We start from the raw sequence: 16,808 nt of genomic DNA on the forward strand, positions 1-16,808 counted from the left end.
CTTCCTTGCTGACTGCCAAGGTCCCACATGTGAAAAATTCAGGCAGCTTGTTTAATATCAACTTGCCTGAGCAGTGGTTATGCAGCAGTGTCTTCTTCACAGGGTTTGGATCATTTTAAATGTGCATTTGCAGTATATTTGTATCACATCTGGCATTCACTCAGCAAGGTTTTGAAAGCCTATTCATTTCCCTTGCTTCATTCAAAAGAAACTGAAAGAGAGAACAGACTGCTTGACGGTCACAAATTTATTCTCTGTATACTGTAAAGTAACAGCTTAACCTGTTGGACAACGCATTTCACTAGCAAGTCAGAGTTGTGTACAGTGATAGCGAACACCCCACATTCTCAGGGAAAGAACTTCTGCCACCAAATCTCTCCAAACCCTCCCCAGTTCAGTTTTATAAATAAAAGGAATCAGCAAAGGATACTCAATCCAGTGGATATTAATTTAGTTGAAGGACCTGACCTGCTCTAACCAGGGTGTCTAACACAAGCCTAGGTACCTCAGAGAGCAGCTTGAAAATGGGACAAATTGTTGTTATGGGGTGCAGAAAGTAGAGCAGGACTATCAGAAGAAGAAAAGAAAGTAGCTTCTCACTCTCCCATACCTTCACCACTGGTTTGTTTGTACAAAAGCTTAAAGGATCCTTTCCCTTCATCTAGTATATCCATACAGTCCACACCCACAGAAAGTACTGCAGGGGTAAGTCAGAAACTATTTAGAAAAGTCAAGGCTGCCTTGCACCTCAACCTAAGGCCCCCCTCCTTTTCTTTCTCTACCTGAAGGATTAATGTGATTACCAATAATTGTTTCATTCACTTGGGCATTCCTCCTGCTTCTGAAAGAAAGGCAAAATAGAGCCTTAAGAGACTCTGAGTGCTATCAGATTTGAAAGGAACAGGTAGGGATACCTGAATACTGAAGCCTGACTTGTCTGAGGTGCATTTCCACAGAACAAACCTAACTGCAGGAAGTTAACAATACTTAACTAAGAAGTGACAGGACAAGGAGGATCCAACAAGATCTCAATGAACAGGCCAGGATTTTTGCTCCCTCCCCTTCATGAATGTGAAAAATAGAGGAAAAAAAAAATCCTATCCTCTTTAAAGAGTTCCCTTTCATACCAACATTTCCAAGGATCAATTGCCAATAAATTAAGACAAAAACAAAACCACCATTTGTCCTGAGGGCAAGGGAGGATGCACACCCTCTCTGTCCACGTCATGTCAGAAAAGCAGCTCCATTATGGCCCTCTGGGGCTTTCTGTGCCCTCACAGGAGCACCGGTGTGACATAGTTGGCAGGAAAGAGACCCAGTTCCCCACGCAGACGTCCTTTCCACCATGATGGGTTGGAGCTGTCCAGGACCTCTAAGATGTCTCCAGTGCGGAAGCCCAGCTCGTCATGCTCCACAGCATCAAAGTCATACAAGGCACGGACCCATAGCGTTCTCTGGAGATAGAAACAGACAGGAGAAAATGAGCCAGAAGTCTTAAAGATCATCCTCCTGTCACCCGTTTTATGCCCCAGTACATATTTTCACTAAGAGAGGACAAACTACACTGAAATTAAGACCATCTGGCAATTAAACCATGAAGTGGCCAAGATGCCAGGAAGAAGGAATCAATTTACTGGTACACCCAAGGGATGGTGCTTGGCTCCTCGGCAGCCTTGCTGAATTCACGGGTATTTGCACCATAAGGTGAAAAGTCAGACTGAGAGCAGGTCCTTAGAAAATAGAGTTCACATGGCTCCTTCACCCTGTAAGATTAGCTGTAGTAGCCATGTTTGAATCCAGGTATGGGAGTACAGAGAGCTGTTCCTGCCTGATTCCTGCTGGGCTGTACACTGTCAGTGAATGGCTCTACATGGTGAGTTGGTGCTGGTACAGATATAGAAATGTGTCCTCAGTAAGCAGAGGAGTATGAGGGGTACGTCAACAGAACTAGCACACAGGTGAGTCTAGTGAACATTGTAAAGAATGATACTTGCTCTTTCAGGCACTTCTGGGGCATAGGAGCGGGTCTTAAACCTGCCCAAGGGGCGGGTCTTGGACTCTGCCCAAGGCCAGGCCCCTGAGATCAAAAGGATTTAGGAACTGTTTGGGTATATCAGTTTATTACAGGTTTGCACTTTAATGAGCATTATGGTCAGATTCTTTTCTTACAAGAACTTCATTGTAAGAGACTTTGCAGTCAATCTCCAATTTTGACTGGAAATCAGGTTTTAAAGGACATAGCGTCTTCTTTTCTGGGAAATTGTTGGCATCCACACCATGGGGCATGGACAGTTTGGGAAATACATTTTTGGGGCACAAGATGAAGAGATCTGTTAGAAGACAGACTAACTTTTGCTGTATCTTCCATTCAGGGCTCTGCTTAGACATGGCTCCTAGTTATTTGGCTAGACATAAAGACCTTCCTATAATTGGATTCATAGTTTCTAGATCACTGATGGGGTATGGCAGGCAAAGGCACGTTGTTATTCATTTCCACAGCCTCTGAGGGATAAAAGCCATTATATTTTGAGCTGGGTTATAATAAAAATTTGGGGTTTTTGCCAAAACAAAACATGTCCCTGTTTCCCAGTTTGTTCCAAATTTCCTGATCCAATCTGTCCTCTTTCACTCACACTTGAGAAAGGTCTGCTGTCCTTTCTTTCTCTCCTTGGATCTAGATTCTCTGGTTGTTCTGAGCTGTACATTTCCTCAAGGAAGAGGAGCGTGCCTTAGGTCACACTCTTAGGAGCTGATGGCAGTGAAATCATGGGCTGTGGCAGAGAAAGACACCATGCTTTATGAAATTGCAGAGCAGGTGCTTACTTAAGGACAACTGCCAGGTGCGGATTCAGGTAGGGAGCAGTCTGAGATGTCTGCAGACATATCTGGATAAGCCTACATCCACTGTGCTAAGAGGCTCGACAGATAAGGGTGCCGGGTAGGTGAGTCCCACTTTGATGGCATAGTAGGTCCAAAAGATTGTGCCAGGTGGTGACTAGTAGAACTGAGTGATGACAGATCTTCTTAGGACTGAAGCAAAAGTAGTGGAAGAGACAGTGTGGCTACAAGTGTATTGCAAGACAGAAGGAGCACTGTAGCATGGCACAGTATCATGAAGCAACTCTCTATAGGACTTAAAATAAGACTGGCCTTGAGAGCAGTTCTAGAACTATGCTCATAGAACACCACAGTCCTACACTCAGAGTGCCCCAGAAGCAGATTCAAGTGGCGGGAATAGTCTTGAGACTCAGAAACATCGTCTAAGATACATCCCAACAGGCTTAATACACTATTCCTGATGCAACCTCTGTGCAGGTGACATTGTCCAAAAGAGTTGGCCATTGCTAAGGGACCCATTGAATTGGGCAAATGGGGCCTTCCAGGTGCATCACCTACCGGTGTCTGCTGATAGGTGTCTGTGTGTCTCCATTGCATAACTGCTGCACTTCCTTGGCTGTGGTCCCTTAGCCCATGCAGCCCGTCTTTCCTGTCCAGACTTCCGCCATATCTATCCTAGAAAGAGAACAGCAAGAGAAAAGTCATGTATGTGCTGAGATATATAAATGAGGAGCTTCCAGAGTCATTGGTGGCCAGGGAGTCGGGGTCCAACCCTCAAGTAAATCATCTTAGATATCTGCTTCCCTGTGCTGCAGTCCAGCAAGCAATGCCTCTCACTGAAGAGGTCACCTTAGGCTGTTCTATTTTGTGTTTTTCTTCTTAGAAGTTGAAAGTTGAGTGTCCTCAGCCGAGTTCCGCAGCTGCTGGGAAAAGTGGTCAGAGAGGGGCATTTTTGGCCTCTGGGACTTCTGGGGAAAACCTAAGGCTGTTGTAATTCACAGGTGAAAAATCATGCTTGCCAAGGGGATTTTTGCGAATCTGGAGTAACTATGCCCCAGTCCTGACCACTCCTTGCTCTTTCTCTGTCTCATATATTGATGGAATGGCAGCAATGCTGGTGCAGTTAACTCTCTTATCTGAGGATTCATTACTTTACTTTTCTTGGGCTGCCCCATGCTGTAAAGTGCAGGGAGCAAGCCTGAGAATCCAGTAGGCCAATTAACCAAAAAAGAAAGAGACAAAATCAGGTCCAAAAAAAAAAAGAAGCCATATGATCACACATCTTAAGTCATATCAACACAGATCAGCCCAGAAAGATGGAGAGAGGAAGCAGACAATCTCTAAGGAGTAAGTTTTCTTTCGTGTGCATAACTGAGAGGTGCTGATTGTCTTCATCCCTCCATGCCCTAAATGAATGCACTAAGCTTTTTTATATAATGGTGTGACAGAATCTGTTATCATGATAGCTCAGGTTGCAGCACTGCTTCAGTGACACAGGGCCTCATGAGCTGTGTCAACAGAGAGGAGGAAGAACAACAGCTTGCGCTTGCTGTTGCTTGTAAACAGCTTTCGTCCTCTTCATCTTGCTGCTTCCTTTCTTGCACCTACTCTTCCGAAACCTTTCTTGGTCTCACTTGTGCCTTTGTCAGGCTAAAAGGTTGCTGAGGCTGCCTGAGACTGGAGCACAATTTGCACCTCACCTGACCCTGCCAGAAAGTGAGTGAACTCCATCTGGCTTTGCAGCTGCAAGACTTACTACACAGACACTTCACTCCTATAGTGTTTCTGCTCTGTATCAAATGTAACTCATGCATAGAATGTGCTCCAAAGAGTGCAGGCCCTCAGCTTTGTCAGAAGCTGTATTATTCCATCAGCAGTCCCCTGACAGGCAGCACGGCTTGTCTGATGAGAGAACAGCCATTTCACAATTGTCCCTGGCCTTGCTATGTGGGAGCTCTCATGCTTTACAGGAGATGGTTTGGGATTTCTTCCCTTCAGTAGGACAAGTCCTCTCCTTGGATGATGCTGTCTGGCCAGAGACATGAGCCAACCCTATGAAAACTATTTCCCCTAAACTTAATCAAGAAGAACTCTGAAGAGAGCACCAGCTACTGCAGTTATCCTCTCCATTCCTGTGCAAGGATAAGGAATAAAGAAACCTCATACATCGAGGATGCAACATGATGAAAGTGTGCAGAAAGGGCATAGAATACGGACGAAGAATGTTCTGAAGGAAACCAAACTCTTCTAGGGTTACCATAGTTATTTTTCATCCCTGTGATGCATTTTGTGGTGCTGTATGTCAGTAGCATAACTCAGAATAAAAGAAGCAGGTTTCATTTATCTGACAAACTAGAGACAAGTTCCTGAAAATATATATCTGTGTGCTTGCAAGATTTGGGAGTGTTTTTCTGCACTCTCATTGGATGATACTCTATGTCTTTTCCTAAGCAAAGCAAAAACATGACACCAGTCCTTGTTTTCCAGTTTTTGGGAGGGAGCTCCAAAAACTCCCTGGGAGAACTCTCAGGTTCACAGTGAAAGGGCCACTGTATACTGACTTCTATTTTTTACTGGTTTCTCAATCAGTCACAAATTACAGGACTAAATGAAAGCCCACTTATTTATTACACACCAAAGGAGCTCCCCAGCCAACATCATCTTCGCTGCTACTCCCATATGAAGACCTAACTGACTCTGCTTCCTAAAGCAGATTCAGTTGAAAGATTTCTGACAAAGTGACTATTCACTTGCTACCAAGCAATTAAGGCCAATGTCTCGTGTGCTGGGGCTTGACGTTCCAGTTCCTCATTCTTGGTAGTACCTGTTGCTGCTGCGGTGTGGGGATAGGATGCTCTACATATCTCTTGGATGTAGAAGAATGATCTTCTCCAGCTGCTCCACCCAGGTGGAATCCTTCCCGGCTCATCCGTTCCAGGCTACTACCATGCCTCTCCTGCTGGAATAAAGATCATAGAAGTAAAGTCAGGTTTTGCTTCCAACCACAGACTTGACTGAATCATTGTACACTGATCATGAACACTACCCTCCACCTTGGAGGCTCTTTCAAAGGAAAGATCCTGCCCCTCTGAACAGAAGGACAATTCAGGAATGCTGTATTTTATTTTTGTCATAGCCATTCTCTATCTGAAGACAAGGTAGTAATGGGAGGTCCTGGGCTGAAAATGTGGCCACTGATGTAAGGATTGTCACAGGACCCAACCTCTTTTTGAAAATATTGCCCTTAGACTTCATTTGTCTCTGCACTGAAATCTGTATATTGCTATCATTTTGTCATATGGCTGTAGCATCTAGAAATTTGAATTGTGAACAGAAACCCCACTGTGACAAGTGCTAAACATACCCTGCTGAGCCCATCAGCATAACAAATGTACAGAGTGTTTGCCAAAGCAAACTTGACTCCTGTTCTTTCATTTGCCTGTCTGCATCTCAGAGCAAATGCTGTTCTCTTTCCCTTCCTGCTCACAGTCAGCCCAGACAGGTTGTTCTACTGATATACATGCATACACTCTTCCTTTCTCCTTCCCCAGGTAATCCTTTGCTGTGATGTCTCTCTCATAGTTTCCATAGCCTCTATTTTATACCTTACTAATGCATTTTTAAAGCTCCGCATAAGGAGACTAGAAGGAAACAACACCACAACCCCCTTCTTCAGACTGAAAAATACATCATCACTCTTTCGGAGTCAGCAAGAATGACCCACATGCAGCCCATAAAACTTAAATGCTGCAGTCAGCAAGTCATGTACTTTCTGCCTTGCCTCTACCTGCACATCCTGGTAATTTAATACCAGAATCCGTTTCCCAGTAAAGCAGGACTTTGCTTACTGCAGCGACCAGACATGTTCACTCCCAGTACAGTGTGTGCAATGCATAGCAGTCTCTACTATGTCATTTGCTTGTTCCCCTGGCACAAAACCAGGCATTCATCAGACTGGGATTTCCCTGCTTTTTCAAACAAATACTATATCTCCCCTGAACAAGCACAGCTTGTTCCCATATCTGCTATCTTCTTCTCAGCAGTATTTTCAGTTCCTACCAGCCACTGCTCCAGGTTCTGTCCTCGGTTCTTCCACAATCTTTACTGTGTTCACTCGGTAACAGAAGACGGATGATTCTTCTGAGTAGACAAACTTTCAACTGTAAAATCAGCCGTATTCTGGGTGCATTAAGGAACACTTGGAAACCAGACTCAAATTCTTCCCAGACACAACCTACCAGTCAGCTGTGTAGTTGCCCTTACGAAATTTAGTCATTTCAGTAAGGTAAGTCCTGTTTCCCTTGGATGTGTATGGTATCTTAGAATTTCAGCTCTGGGGCCTTAGCACAGCTTTAGCAAAGCATCTCTGTGCAGATTTGCAGCACCGCCTGTTGCTATCCAAAACAGCATCAGAAAATTCTGCTCAATTATATAACTGTACCTAATACTGAATCAACTAAAAATCTATGTTTTAGAGCCCACCAGTGTAGGGATGTGACTGGGTTTCCAAGGACAGACTCTCTCCCCTGACACTGAGACACTGTCATGGGCTGAGTTCCTTCCACAGAAAGGTTTCTTACTGAGAAACTACTAAGGATAGTTTGTGTTTACCTTCTCTTCTCGGTTGTTGTCCCTCAGGAAGATCTGCTTCTGCCTGGAGATGGAAGTTGTCCTGTAGTAGTCCACCAGCTTGTTTAGCGAGTGGAATTTCTCTGTCCACAAGTAATAGTTACCCTTTGAATCCCTCATCACTTTGAAGTGTTGCACATCATCTTCATGCCTGGATCCAATTGGAAAAGTAAGAGATCACAACCAGATTGCACTTACATTGTTTTTGAAGAAGTCTTTTCCAGAAGGGTACCAAAACTTCTTGCTTGGCCAAATCTAGACTTCTGGAAAGTAAAGCAATGGCAGTCCTTGTGTGTATTGGACCTAGCTGTGGCTCTATACTTCAAAAGACTCATCAAGTTACAAATATTGAGGGCTGCAGGGCTGTCCAGTCACAAAACACTATCAGAACAAAGTATAAGGTTTTAAAGCCTCTCCTTTGAAATAAAGGCCAGAGGAGCTTTCAGGGCCACAAATAGCTAATAGCTTTATTTCATACTCTGTATGGGAGACAAAAGTGCAGTTGTAGTCTACCCACTCATCTCTGCAGGTTCCTGTTAACATCCTGTTAACAGTCTGCACTGACTTAATGCCATGGGCATCACCATTACATGCAGACACAGTCACATGAAGCCGTACACTGAGTTTTATAATTGTATAATATCTAGTCTAATACTGGTCATTCTTCCTACCTCCTCCCCCCAAAAAAACAACCAAAAACCCCCCCCAAAAAAACCCCAAGGAATTATTACCTGCACATCCTGATAATTTAATACCAGGAACTCAAAATGTGCATCTCAGAGGGCTACATCTGCACAAATAAACTGAATGCGGATGACCAGGCAGGGACTGAATGCTATCCTGGAGTGCTACAGTCACACAAACTGTTCATGTGCTAGCACGGTTTTGGTCTAAACCAAAAGCCCTCACATAGATAGTGCTGGGCCACAGTTGTGGGGGCAAAGTGGACCAGGAACTGTTCGCAGTATGTTGCTTGAATACAGCTGTTCTGTTCTGTGGGGTGAAGAGGGTTTAGCCATATGCATCAGAGATCTGCCACACTGCTTGACATCAGGGCCAGAAAAAGATCCTGACTGTACTTTGTTTATTGATGCTTACTGATGTAGATATAACCAGAATGTTTTCCTGCATTCGTCACAGATATTTTTTGAGCTCCCTGAATCAGAAAGTGCACACTGCTTGGAAAAAACATTGCTAATCACTAATTTAAAACTGGTTATCAATTGTTAGATGGAAAATTAGGAAACTGACCATTATTTAAGAGTTTGGCTTTGAAGCAAATGGTCTGAGAAGGGCGAGGCTACAACAAGTTGCTGAAATGCAGCTGGGCTGCAAGCAACTAAAAGCCATTCCTGTCCAATGGCTGTTTAGTGACCTGTAGGAAATAAGTTCACAATTTAATACTAATCTCTTAATGGTACTAGTGGAATTCTTGGGTTCAGTAACCAGAGCTGTCAGGGAATTAAAACAAATGGAAGGCACATGTTTTGCACTGTGGGATACGTCCTATGTACTACGTGCTGCTTTGCTGCAGCACTTTCAGAGAAGCTGGTCACCAATGGATGCATTTTTGGAATGGAGCATTCACTGTGTCACTTGAAAAGAGGCAGAAGCATTTGGGAATCAGATGCCTAATTTGTTCTCATTCACAACACAGCAGCACTGCTGGTGACTGGCAGCATGCAGACTTCCTGAGAGGCTACGCCACATTAGGAGTCCTGTCAAGAGGAGACTAGGGACACCATTAAACTGGAAAAGAAGCAGAAAAATGCTGTGAGCAGCAGATACCTGACAGAGATGGAGAAGTCACCATGAGAATTCTGACTGGCTCGGACGATGAAGGAGCCAACTCCTTTGGTCATGAGGATGTTCTCTGCTTCGTGGCGGGATATCCTCTCATCAAACCAGCTGCCAAGTGGGAAAAATCATGGAGACATGAATCAGGAACGTGACTTAAGGTGAGGAACAAAAGAAGTTGAGGATAAGGAGAACGTGAATAAGCAGGGTGGAGAAAAGACAAAACAAAAGGATCAGAGGAGCCCACATGACTACTCCCAGTGGCCCTGTACATGCTAAGGTACGGGTTTTTGATGGGTGCAGACCATTTTCTTTGAGTAGTAAAAACACGTAGATGCAAAGAGAACAATGTAAGCTTTGACCTGCTAAAAAGCAACCCTCAGCTGAAACTGTAATTAGAGGCACAGTACAGCAAGGTGTTAGTCAAAGCCATTTTAAATTACAAATGTGTACGTATACATACACACATAATTCTCAGACATATATCAAATTGCTTTAGGTAAACTGATTAAAATTACTGGACTGTGATGGATATATTGCAAGGGACACAAATAAATTTTTATCAGAAGCAAGCCATGAAAATTTTAGTACTAATAAATTGGTTCCTGCAAGAGTTATAATGTCACAAAATCCCAGAAACACAGAATACATAAGCATACTTATGTAAATTTAGACAAACAATAGTATAAGGCACTAGAGTAATACTAAGAAAGTCACCATAAATAGTAAAATAATACAGCATCAATAGGATTTTTTTCAGTAGAAAATAAAAAAATCATCATGTACACTTATATATGTCCGTTCCACAGCTAATAAGATTTACAATCTGCAGTCTCCTGCTCTTATGTAATGCTTCATTGCCTGTATTGCATTCAAATTAAGGACTAATAGTTTCATAATCTGTGTCATTTCCACTTTTGAGATTCATTATATGTCTCTTTACTACCATCACAGTTTACTTATGTATCATAGAATCACAGAATGGTTTGGGTTGGAAAGGACCTTAAGATCATTCAGTTCCAACCCCCCTGTTGCAACCCCTCATGTGAGGCAGGGACACCTCAAACGAGACCATGTCACCCAAGACTCTGTCCAACCTGCCCTGAACACTGCCAGGAACAGGAGCATTTACCACTTCTTTGGGCAATCTGTTCTAGTGGCTCCCCACCCTCACAACTAAAGAGCTGATTCCTTATATCAAGCCTGAACTTCCCCTGTTTCAGTTTAAACCCATTACCCCTTGTCATATCACTACAGTCCCTGATGAAGAGTCCCTCCCCAGCATCCATCATTAGCAAAGGAAAATCAGACTTTAATCAGCATTGATGACTGGTCTCAATAATAACTTGACAAGGGAAAGATGAGAAAAAAATGACCCATCAAAACCAGAAGACAGCTTTCTTCCCTATATCTGGTTTTCTCTAGCATCTGGCTTGAACTGCTTCAAAGTGCAGACTTGCTATTCTTACAAAAGTGTCGAAGTGGAAGTATTTCTTCACAGCTCTTCCACAGAAAAAGCATCATGAGAAAAATGTGTGTGAAAAAAGAAGCTGCTATTGTCCCTGCATGATGCTACAGCCCTGTGAAAGAGCGAACAAGAACAATTGACTTGGGCGATCTCATCCCCCTGAGGCTCTAAAGTACAAGCCCATATTTGCACAGCAGACTAATAATATCCTTCAGTTCAGCCAAGCAGGCTGGTTTATGTCCAAAAAGGACAGTAAGTGCCACCTCCAAAGGGGACACTTACTTAGACCCTCAAAATCCCTGTAACTCCCAGTTCAGCTGCTCGGGGCACTTGTGTGTTACCGCTCTCAGTACTGCACTTGGTGCATGCTCTGCCTTTTTGCTCCTGAAATGCTGCAGCACTTTTTCAAGGGAGGACAATACGAGTAGCTTCAGGGAGCATTTCTGCCAACTGAAAGGAAAAGGTTGTAAAAATGCCATGCATTATCATAATTCTGGCACAGGGCCGGACAGCACATTTAACATGCATTTAAACACCTATCAGTCCTTTCTGAAAGTACAGTACTGTCTACTCAGTGGGAAGAAAGAAGTGAAGGTATGCTTGTCCTCTGACAGCACTACGTCTGGGTGTGCAGTCACGACACGTAGTGAAGGGTGCTTGTGTGTCTGTGTGTGTCTGCATGTGTGTGGGAGCAGGGCGGCATGTCTGGTCTATCATCTCTGTCAATCCATGAGTAACACCAGCTGTCACATTTCATGTAGCATTGCACTGACCTCTAGTGTATCGAGAGAAACACACACACTTTCCAGGGGGTGGGAATGTGGATGGCAGGGTGCGGAAAAGGGAGTTAATGTCCTTAGGAGTCGGGGGGGGGGGGAGGGGGAGGGAGGGAATTACATTTTATAATTCATTTCAGAGAGGTCTCTTGCTCTTCCTTTTGTGTTCAGCCTCTGTCTCTGTTGGCGAGACTTCACATAGTGACTGTTCTCCTCTTTGAGGAGATCTAAATGCAGCTCCTGCCACATCCCAGTGACATCCCTCTGAGCAACAGCAACAAAGGAGTCACTTGGGACTGATGGAGAGCACCAAGAGCCATTCAGCTCTGAAAGAACAGAAGATGCTTCAGGGTAGAAATAAGGTGTGCTGGCAGAACTACATATAGCATTATGGCAATCCTTGTTAGCCTTAAATTGTGGTATGTTATAACCAGGGCTTCCTCTGTCATGTCTTCCTCTGTGCATGCATGCACACATGCTCTTGACTGCATGCTGTGGAAATGTGAAGTGGTGGTGCACTGGTCTGTGACACTTACAGGGGAACTTGAAAATCAATGAAGTTCTTAGGAACATAGCCCTCTTGACTTCTGAGCTCAGCCTTGTACCAGTCTTCCTGGGAGCTCAAAACCTGCAATGGAGAGATGGATGGAATAAACGTCTCTCCTGAAAAAGGTAAAAGTAATCAAGATTCTGGCAGAAACCTAGGATTTCTTCCAAGAATAGAAGAGAACTCCACATATCCTCTACTTCCCACCCACTGTGCAGAGAGATTAGTAGCTGATGACCGCTTCAGAGTGAACAAAGCAATAGAGAAGGCCAAGTAGAATTAGATTACTTGTTAAGTTTATCCTTTCATCTGAATGCCTGTCCAGGTGGCTGGGGATGCCGTCTGCATGTCTCTGATGTCTGTGAAATGGAGAAATTCAGCTCTGAAGGATTTAATAGGGGTTTAAGGAGTTCTCTGTGCTGGTTTTAGTTGTTGGTACTGGAGCATGTCAGTTTCACAAAGGAGGAAAAAAATTTTGTGAAAACTCCTCCGACATGTATGGGTATGGAGTGATATACAGCTGTATCTCTGCGTGTGTGTTATGACTGCACAGATGTTACTGTGTGCTCTCACATGCCATTTTGCAAGAGATTATTCAGTGGGTTAAGTCTTCAGCTGCCCTGAGCTTTGCCAAGGTAGACAAAAGAAGGAGGCAAAAGGTATTTTAAAGCCACTATTACACTTCAGAGATTGTAGGATTGCATGAAGCCAGTCCTCAGTGCACACTGGAGCAGCTTCAAGTGTGCTTATATTAATGTTGACTCTAATGGTCCTTAGGGACTGCACTGCTGACCAAGGACTGCTCAAATTCACTGTTCGCTGACTGATGGCCCCGATACACCCCTAAGCTAGAGGAGAGAGGACAGAAATACAACCACATTGTGATTTTACATTGTGATTTGCAAATGTTTTAGGTTTTGGTGTTTTGTTTGATATTCCAACTCCTGGGACATAATTCTGCTTTATGAAATAGAACATGTTTCTGTTCTCTCTGGTTTTGGAGAGGAGCCTGAAAGCATGAGCTATGACAGTTTTAAAAGGAGAAAGCAAGTGGAAAAGACTTAATTTAAAATCTATTGTTAACAATAATAATACTTGTTTTGTAAGCCAATCTTGAATTTTTGGGAGCCTAACCACATTCTAACTGCTTAGTGTTGGAAACAGGATGTTACTGTCTCTGGGAATGATTCTCCATTGTCTGGCTTGCCACATAGGTCTTCTTTATGCATTTGGATACTGAAAGGTTGGGGAATAGAAAGCTGTGGAGTTTCCTGCCTGTATAGTCGCTGCTTTCCCCATCCCTGGGTGCCAGATTAAGGCTCTTTTTTGCTGCTGTGGCCAACCAAAGATGATAGCTGCACCCTGATCATGCTCAGGCTCTGCTCTGTTGGCAGCAAGGTTTCCAGAAAGACCCACCTGCTGCTCTCGGTGCAGGGCTGGCAGGTTTCTCTCAGTGTGTCATCCTCTCAGAGAAGGATGTGGGGGGGCTGAGAGGATGGATTTCCTCCTGTCACTGCTGGTTGAGGGCCTCATGTTTCCTGTTTTCTAATCTCTACATCAATACTGTTTATCTTATCTCCTTTATGAATCAGAAAAGACAGCTGGCAGGTTGTGCAGGCAGCAGGAGGGGCTCGTGGCAGGGTATGAATGTTATGTGTGTATATGCTAGAAGAGAGATGTTAGGCTAATTTACTGCTACTATGGCTTGGGAGGCAATGGTGTTATTTTATTTACCTAAAGGATGTTAAAGCAAGAGACAGTCTGACTTTTCTGCTAGTGAAGTCTCTGTGACAACTAATAAGAATACCAATTTGTCCTGTTACTTGGCACTTTTCGTCAGCAGCTTCCAACATACTTTGAAAGGAAGCTCTAGCTTATAATGATTTTACAGGAAGGGAAACGGAGGAACAGAAGGAAAAGTGATCTGGCCAATACTATCACCTCAGCCAGGGATTTGATGGAAGTCTCCTGTGGAGAGTCTCCTGAGGAAGAAGATATCAGGTAAAGATCACAGGACAGTATAGACATGCAGACTACTTTTGACCTAAGGAGGAATTAGGAATGACAGTGTTCAGCCAGAATGAAGAGTCAGAGATTTCTCTAGAACCTTCTCTTAACCCTTTGGAAAAAGCTGCTACTTTTTTTTTCTTAATGAGTTCTGGGTGCCATCAGCTTTGTCTAAGCTTCAAGTATTAAAAGGCCAATAAAATAAAAAATGGCAGTGATGGAAGAGACAAGGCTGAGCCCCAGTAACTGGTTATTAGCTGGAATAGCGGAGACCATAGAGGGAGGGTCCCTGTATGCTCCCTGGCCAAACAAGTGTTTATAGATCCGATTGCTGTACATAATCCCTTCAGACAGTGGAGGTGTTAAGGTGTTAGAGAGGAGTTACAGAATAGAATCATAAAATGGTTAGTGTTGGTGGTTATATTCAATAGTATTCAATGGTCATATTCAGATATTTTCAACTGAAACAGGACAGCTATACTGGGACCAAGAAGTGGATAAACAATGAGGGTGGACGTGCGTGTGGCTTCATCTGTGGGACTTTGTTAGGGTTAACAAGAACTGTTCTACCATAACACATGTAAATCAACTTTAAAGAGACTCTCACATGCTCTGCATTGTATATGATCAACCCTACTTCAGCCATTCCCCCACTGCTAAATTCCTGCAGGGGTCGATATAACATTATTAGCCCAGAACCTCTTAAACTCTTCTGTTAAGTGTGTGGCAGACTGTTTCATGGACTTCCATTTGCAATTGTCTAAAACCCCTGTGGCAACTAAAAGTAATTACTTACAGTGAAAAGTTAGATATAAGTTCTATAATGCATGATAACTATCTTTTCAACAGTTTAAGACCTGGAAGTAAGGAAGACAGCAATCTGTCTGGACCACACTCATCCTGCCTGCCTTTAGACACAGTCATCCTAAACGTAGTCACCCTAGACTACCTATATAGTCAATGAAAACAGACAGGATCCTCAAAATCTGTCTACTGAAGAACTGCATCTCTCCCCCAGCAAAGGTACTTAGCCTTCCCTGCTGAGTACTGGAGGACTGCAGGGCAGCTAAATCCATAGTTTATGGACTCAAAATCAAATGATGTGGACAGAGACTAATATGACCTGGGAACTGCTGGTTGACCTATAGCGAGCCCCATGGGAGACAAGTCTCCTGCGTTTTTATCCCAGTTTATAGACGTCTTCATCTGTTTTGTCAAGGAAAATGCAAGCATTGAAAGATCTGTCAGTATGCTCAAAAATACCTGGGGCCCCACTTACCTTCAGCATATCTCCAGCCTGGAAGCTCAACTCATCCTCTCCAGAAGCACTGAAATCAAACTTGGCGATGGCTTCCATACTATGTCTTGGTGGCAGAGCAAAGCTGGAAGAAGTATATGCTTGTCAATGTCAGCTGGGACTGCTGAGTCTAGCCTCTAGAGAGCTCATAGGCAATGCTGTGATTTGTACATGGATGAGCATGCACCAGTCTTCGGTAGACATTAGCAACTAAAAGAGATGGCACAGCTAAGAGGCTATAATTAGCTCAAGTCAGTAGTTCAAACAACTTATTGTGCATGCTTATTCTAACAGATCTTTTTCTCTGTAGCAATCTCATGGAGAAGTTTGTGCACACCACCCAAATATGCTGGTAGCAGGGAAAAACTTTCTGCATGGACCAACCACTACTCTATCGCAGTTCCAAGTACTGCAAATGACTGTCACGCAATTCTCTCTGTAGTGACTTACTATTTACCTCAAGAGTAAGAAAAATTGTGGACAAAATGAAAAAAAAAGAAACAACAACTTTTTTTTGTCCAATAGGGGCTGCAATACTGGGGGTTGAAAGAATCTTTCGTCTGTGATGGCTTAGCATAGATGACCACAACTTTCAGCTTGGAAAAACTATTTGCAGAAAGGCTGAATTCCCTTATTTTGGAGCAGGCAGAGAGTGAAACTGCAGCACTGACAAATTTAAGGCATGCACTTACCCTACCTCAGTGTTGGAACCCAGGAACCTGAAATGTACCAGACAGCCTGCAAACCGAAGCCCGCTTTTCATCAGCAGAGCAGATGTGGCAACATAAGCTTTGCTTCTTCACCACTTCCTGCTTATGTAACTCAGATGTACCCCAGCAGGACCACTTCTATAATCAAGAGAGTTACTGATTTCCTATGGCTGGATCATGCATCCTGCAGCCCAGTGGTGAGGCTGCCAGTGGCAAGACAATAGCGAAGTAGTGCATCACTAAGCAAGTGCGCTGCTGGGAGATGCTCTTGCAGCCTGGCTTGTGAAGACCTTCAGACAGCTCCAATGTAAGAGTAATTTTTGTGGTTACTAAACTAGGTTCATCTGGGAAAAATTATCCTGAAGCCAAAGATTCCATTACCTAACCTCACCCCTCACAAACACACCCAGACTTTATAGCTTGAGAAGTGCCAACTTGCCTCATCCAAAGCATTCTTAATCAGAAAGCCCTAGAAAGAAACTGTATGAACAGCTCTAGTTAGGGAACTATTTCTTGTCTCCTGTTAGAACTGAGACAAGATCCCTGAAATATAAAGTGCTTATACTGAGCAAGCTCCAAACTTTTGCCACTTTAAAATCAACAGGTGACTGTAACATTCCTTCTCTGTGATACCTGCTATAAGCTTCCTCCTTTGACATACAACCCAAGGATTTAGTTACATGTGTACCAAGGATCCACGGCCAAGCTCTGATACAGTGCAACTTGACTCAAACTGCTG

At 43.6% G+C, this 16,808-nt stretch overlaps 1 protein-coding gene across 1 annotated transcript in view; it reads right to left on the reverse strand.

Annotated features, from left to right (window-relative positions):
• Window positions 1-465: 465 nt before the first annotated feature.
• GRAP2 (GRB2 related adaptor protein 2) overlaps window positions 466-16,808 on the reverse strand; it is a 40,209-nt gene continuing 23,866 nt past the window's right edge. Inside the window, exons 2-8 of the mRNA XM_080610079.1 lie at window positions 15,342-15,444; window positions 12,045-12,136; window positions 9,256-9,375; window positions 7,450-7,618; window positions 5,663-5,797; window positions 3,397-3,513; window positions 466-1,454 (exon numbers count right to left, since the gene is read on the reverse strand). Of these exons, the coding sequence (XP_080466205.1) occupies window positions 1,275-1,454; window positions 3,397-3,513; window positions 5,663-5,797; window positions 7,450-7,618; window positions 9,256-9,375; window positions 12,045-12,136; window positions 15,342-15,419 (891 nt within the window). The 5' untranslated portion in view covers window positions 15,420-15,444 and the 3' untranslated portion in view covers window positions 466-1,274. The remainder of the gene's footprint in view (window positions 1,455-3,396; window positions 3,514-5,662; window positions 5,798-7,449; window positions 7,619-9,255; window positions 9,376-12,044; window positions 12,137-15,341; window positions 15,445-16,808) is intronic.

The sequence above is a fragment of the Psittacula echo genome (assembly GCF_963264785.1).
Source record: "Psittacula echo genome assembly, chromosome: 1".
NCBI classification, from domain to species: domain Eukaryota; kingdom Metazoa; phylum Chordata; class Aves; order Psittaciformes; family Psittacidae; genus Psittacula; species Psittacula echo.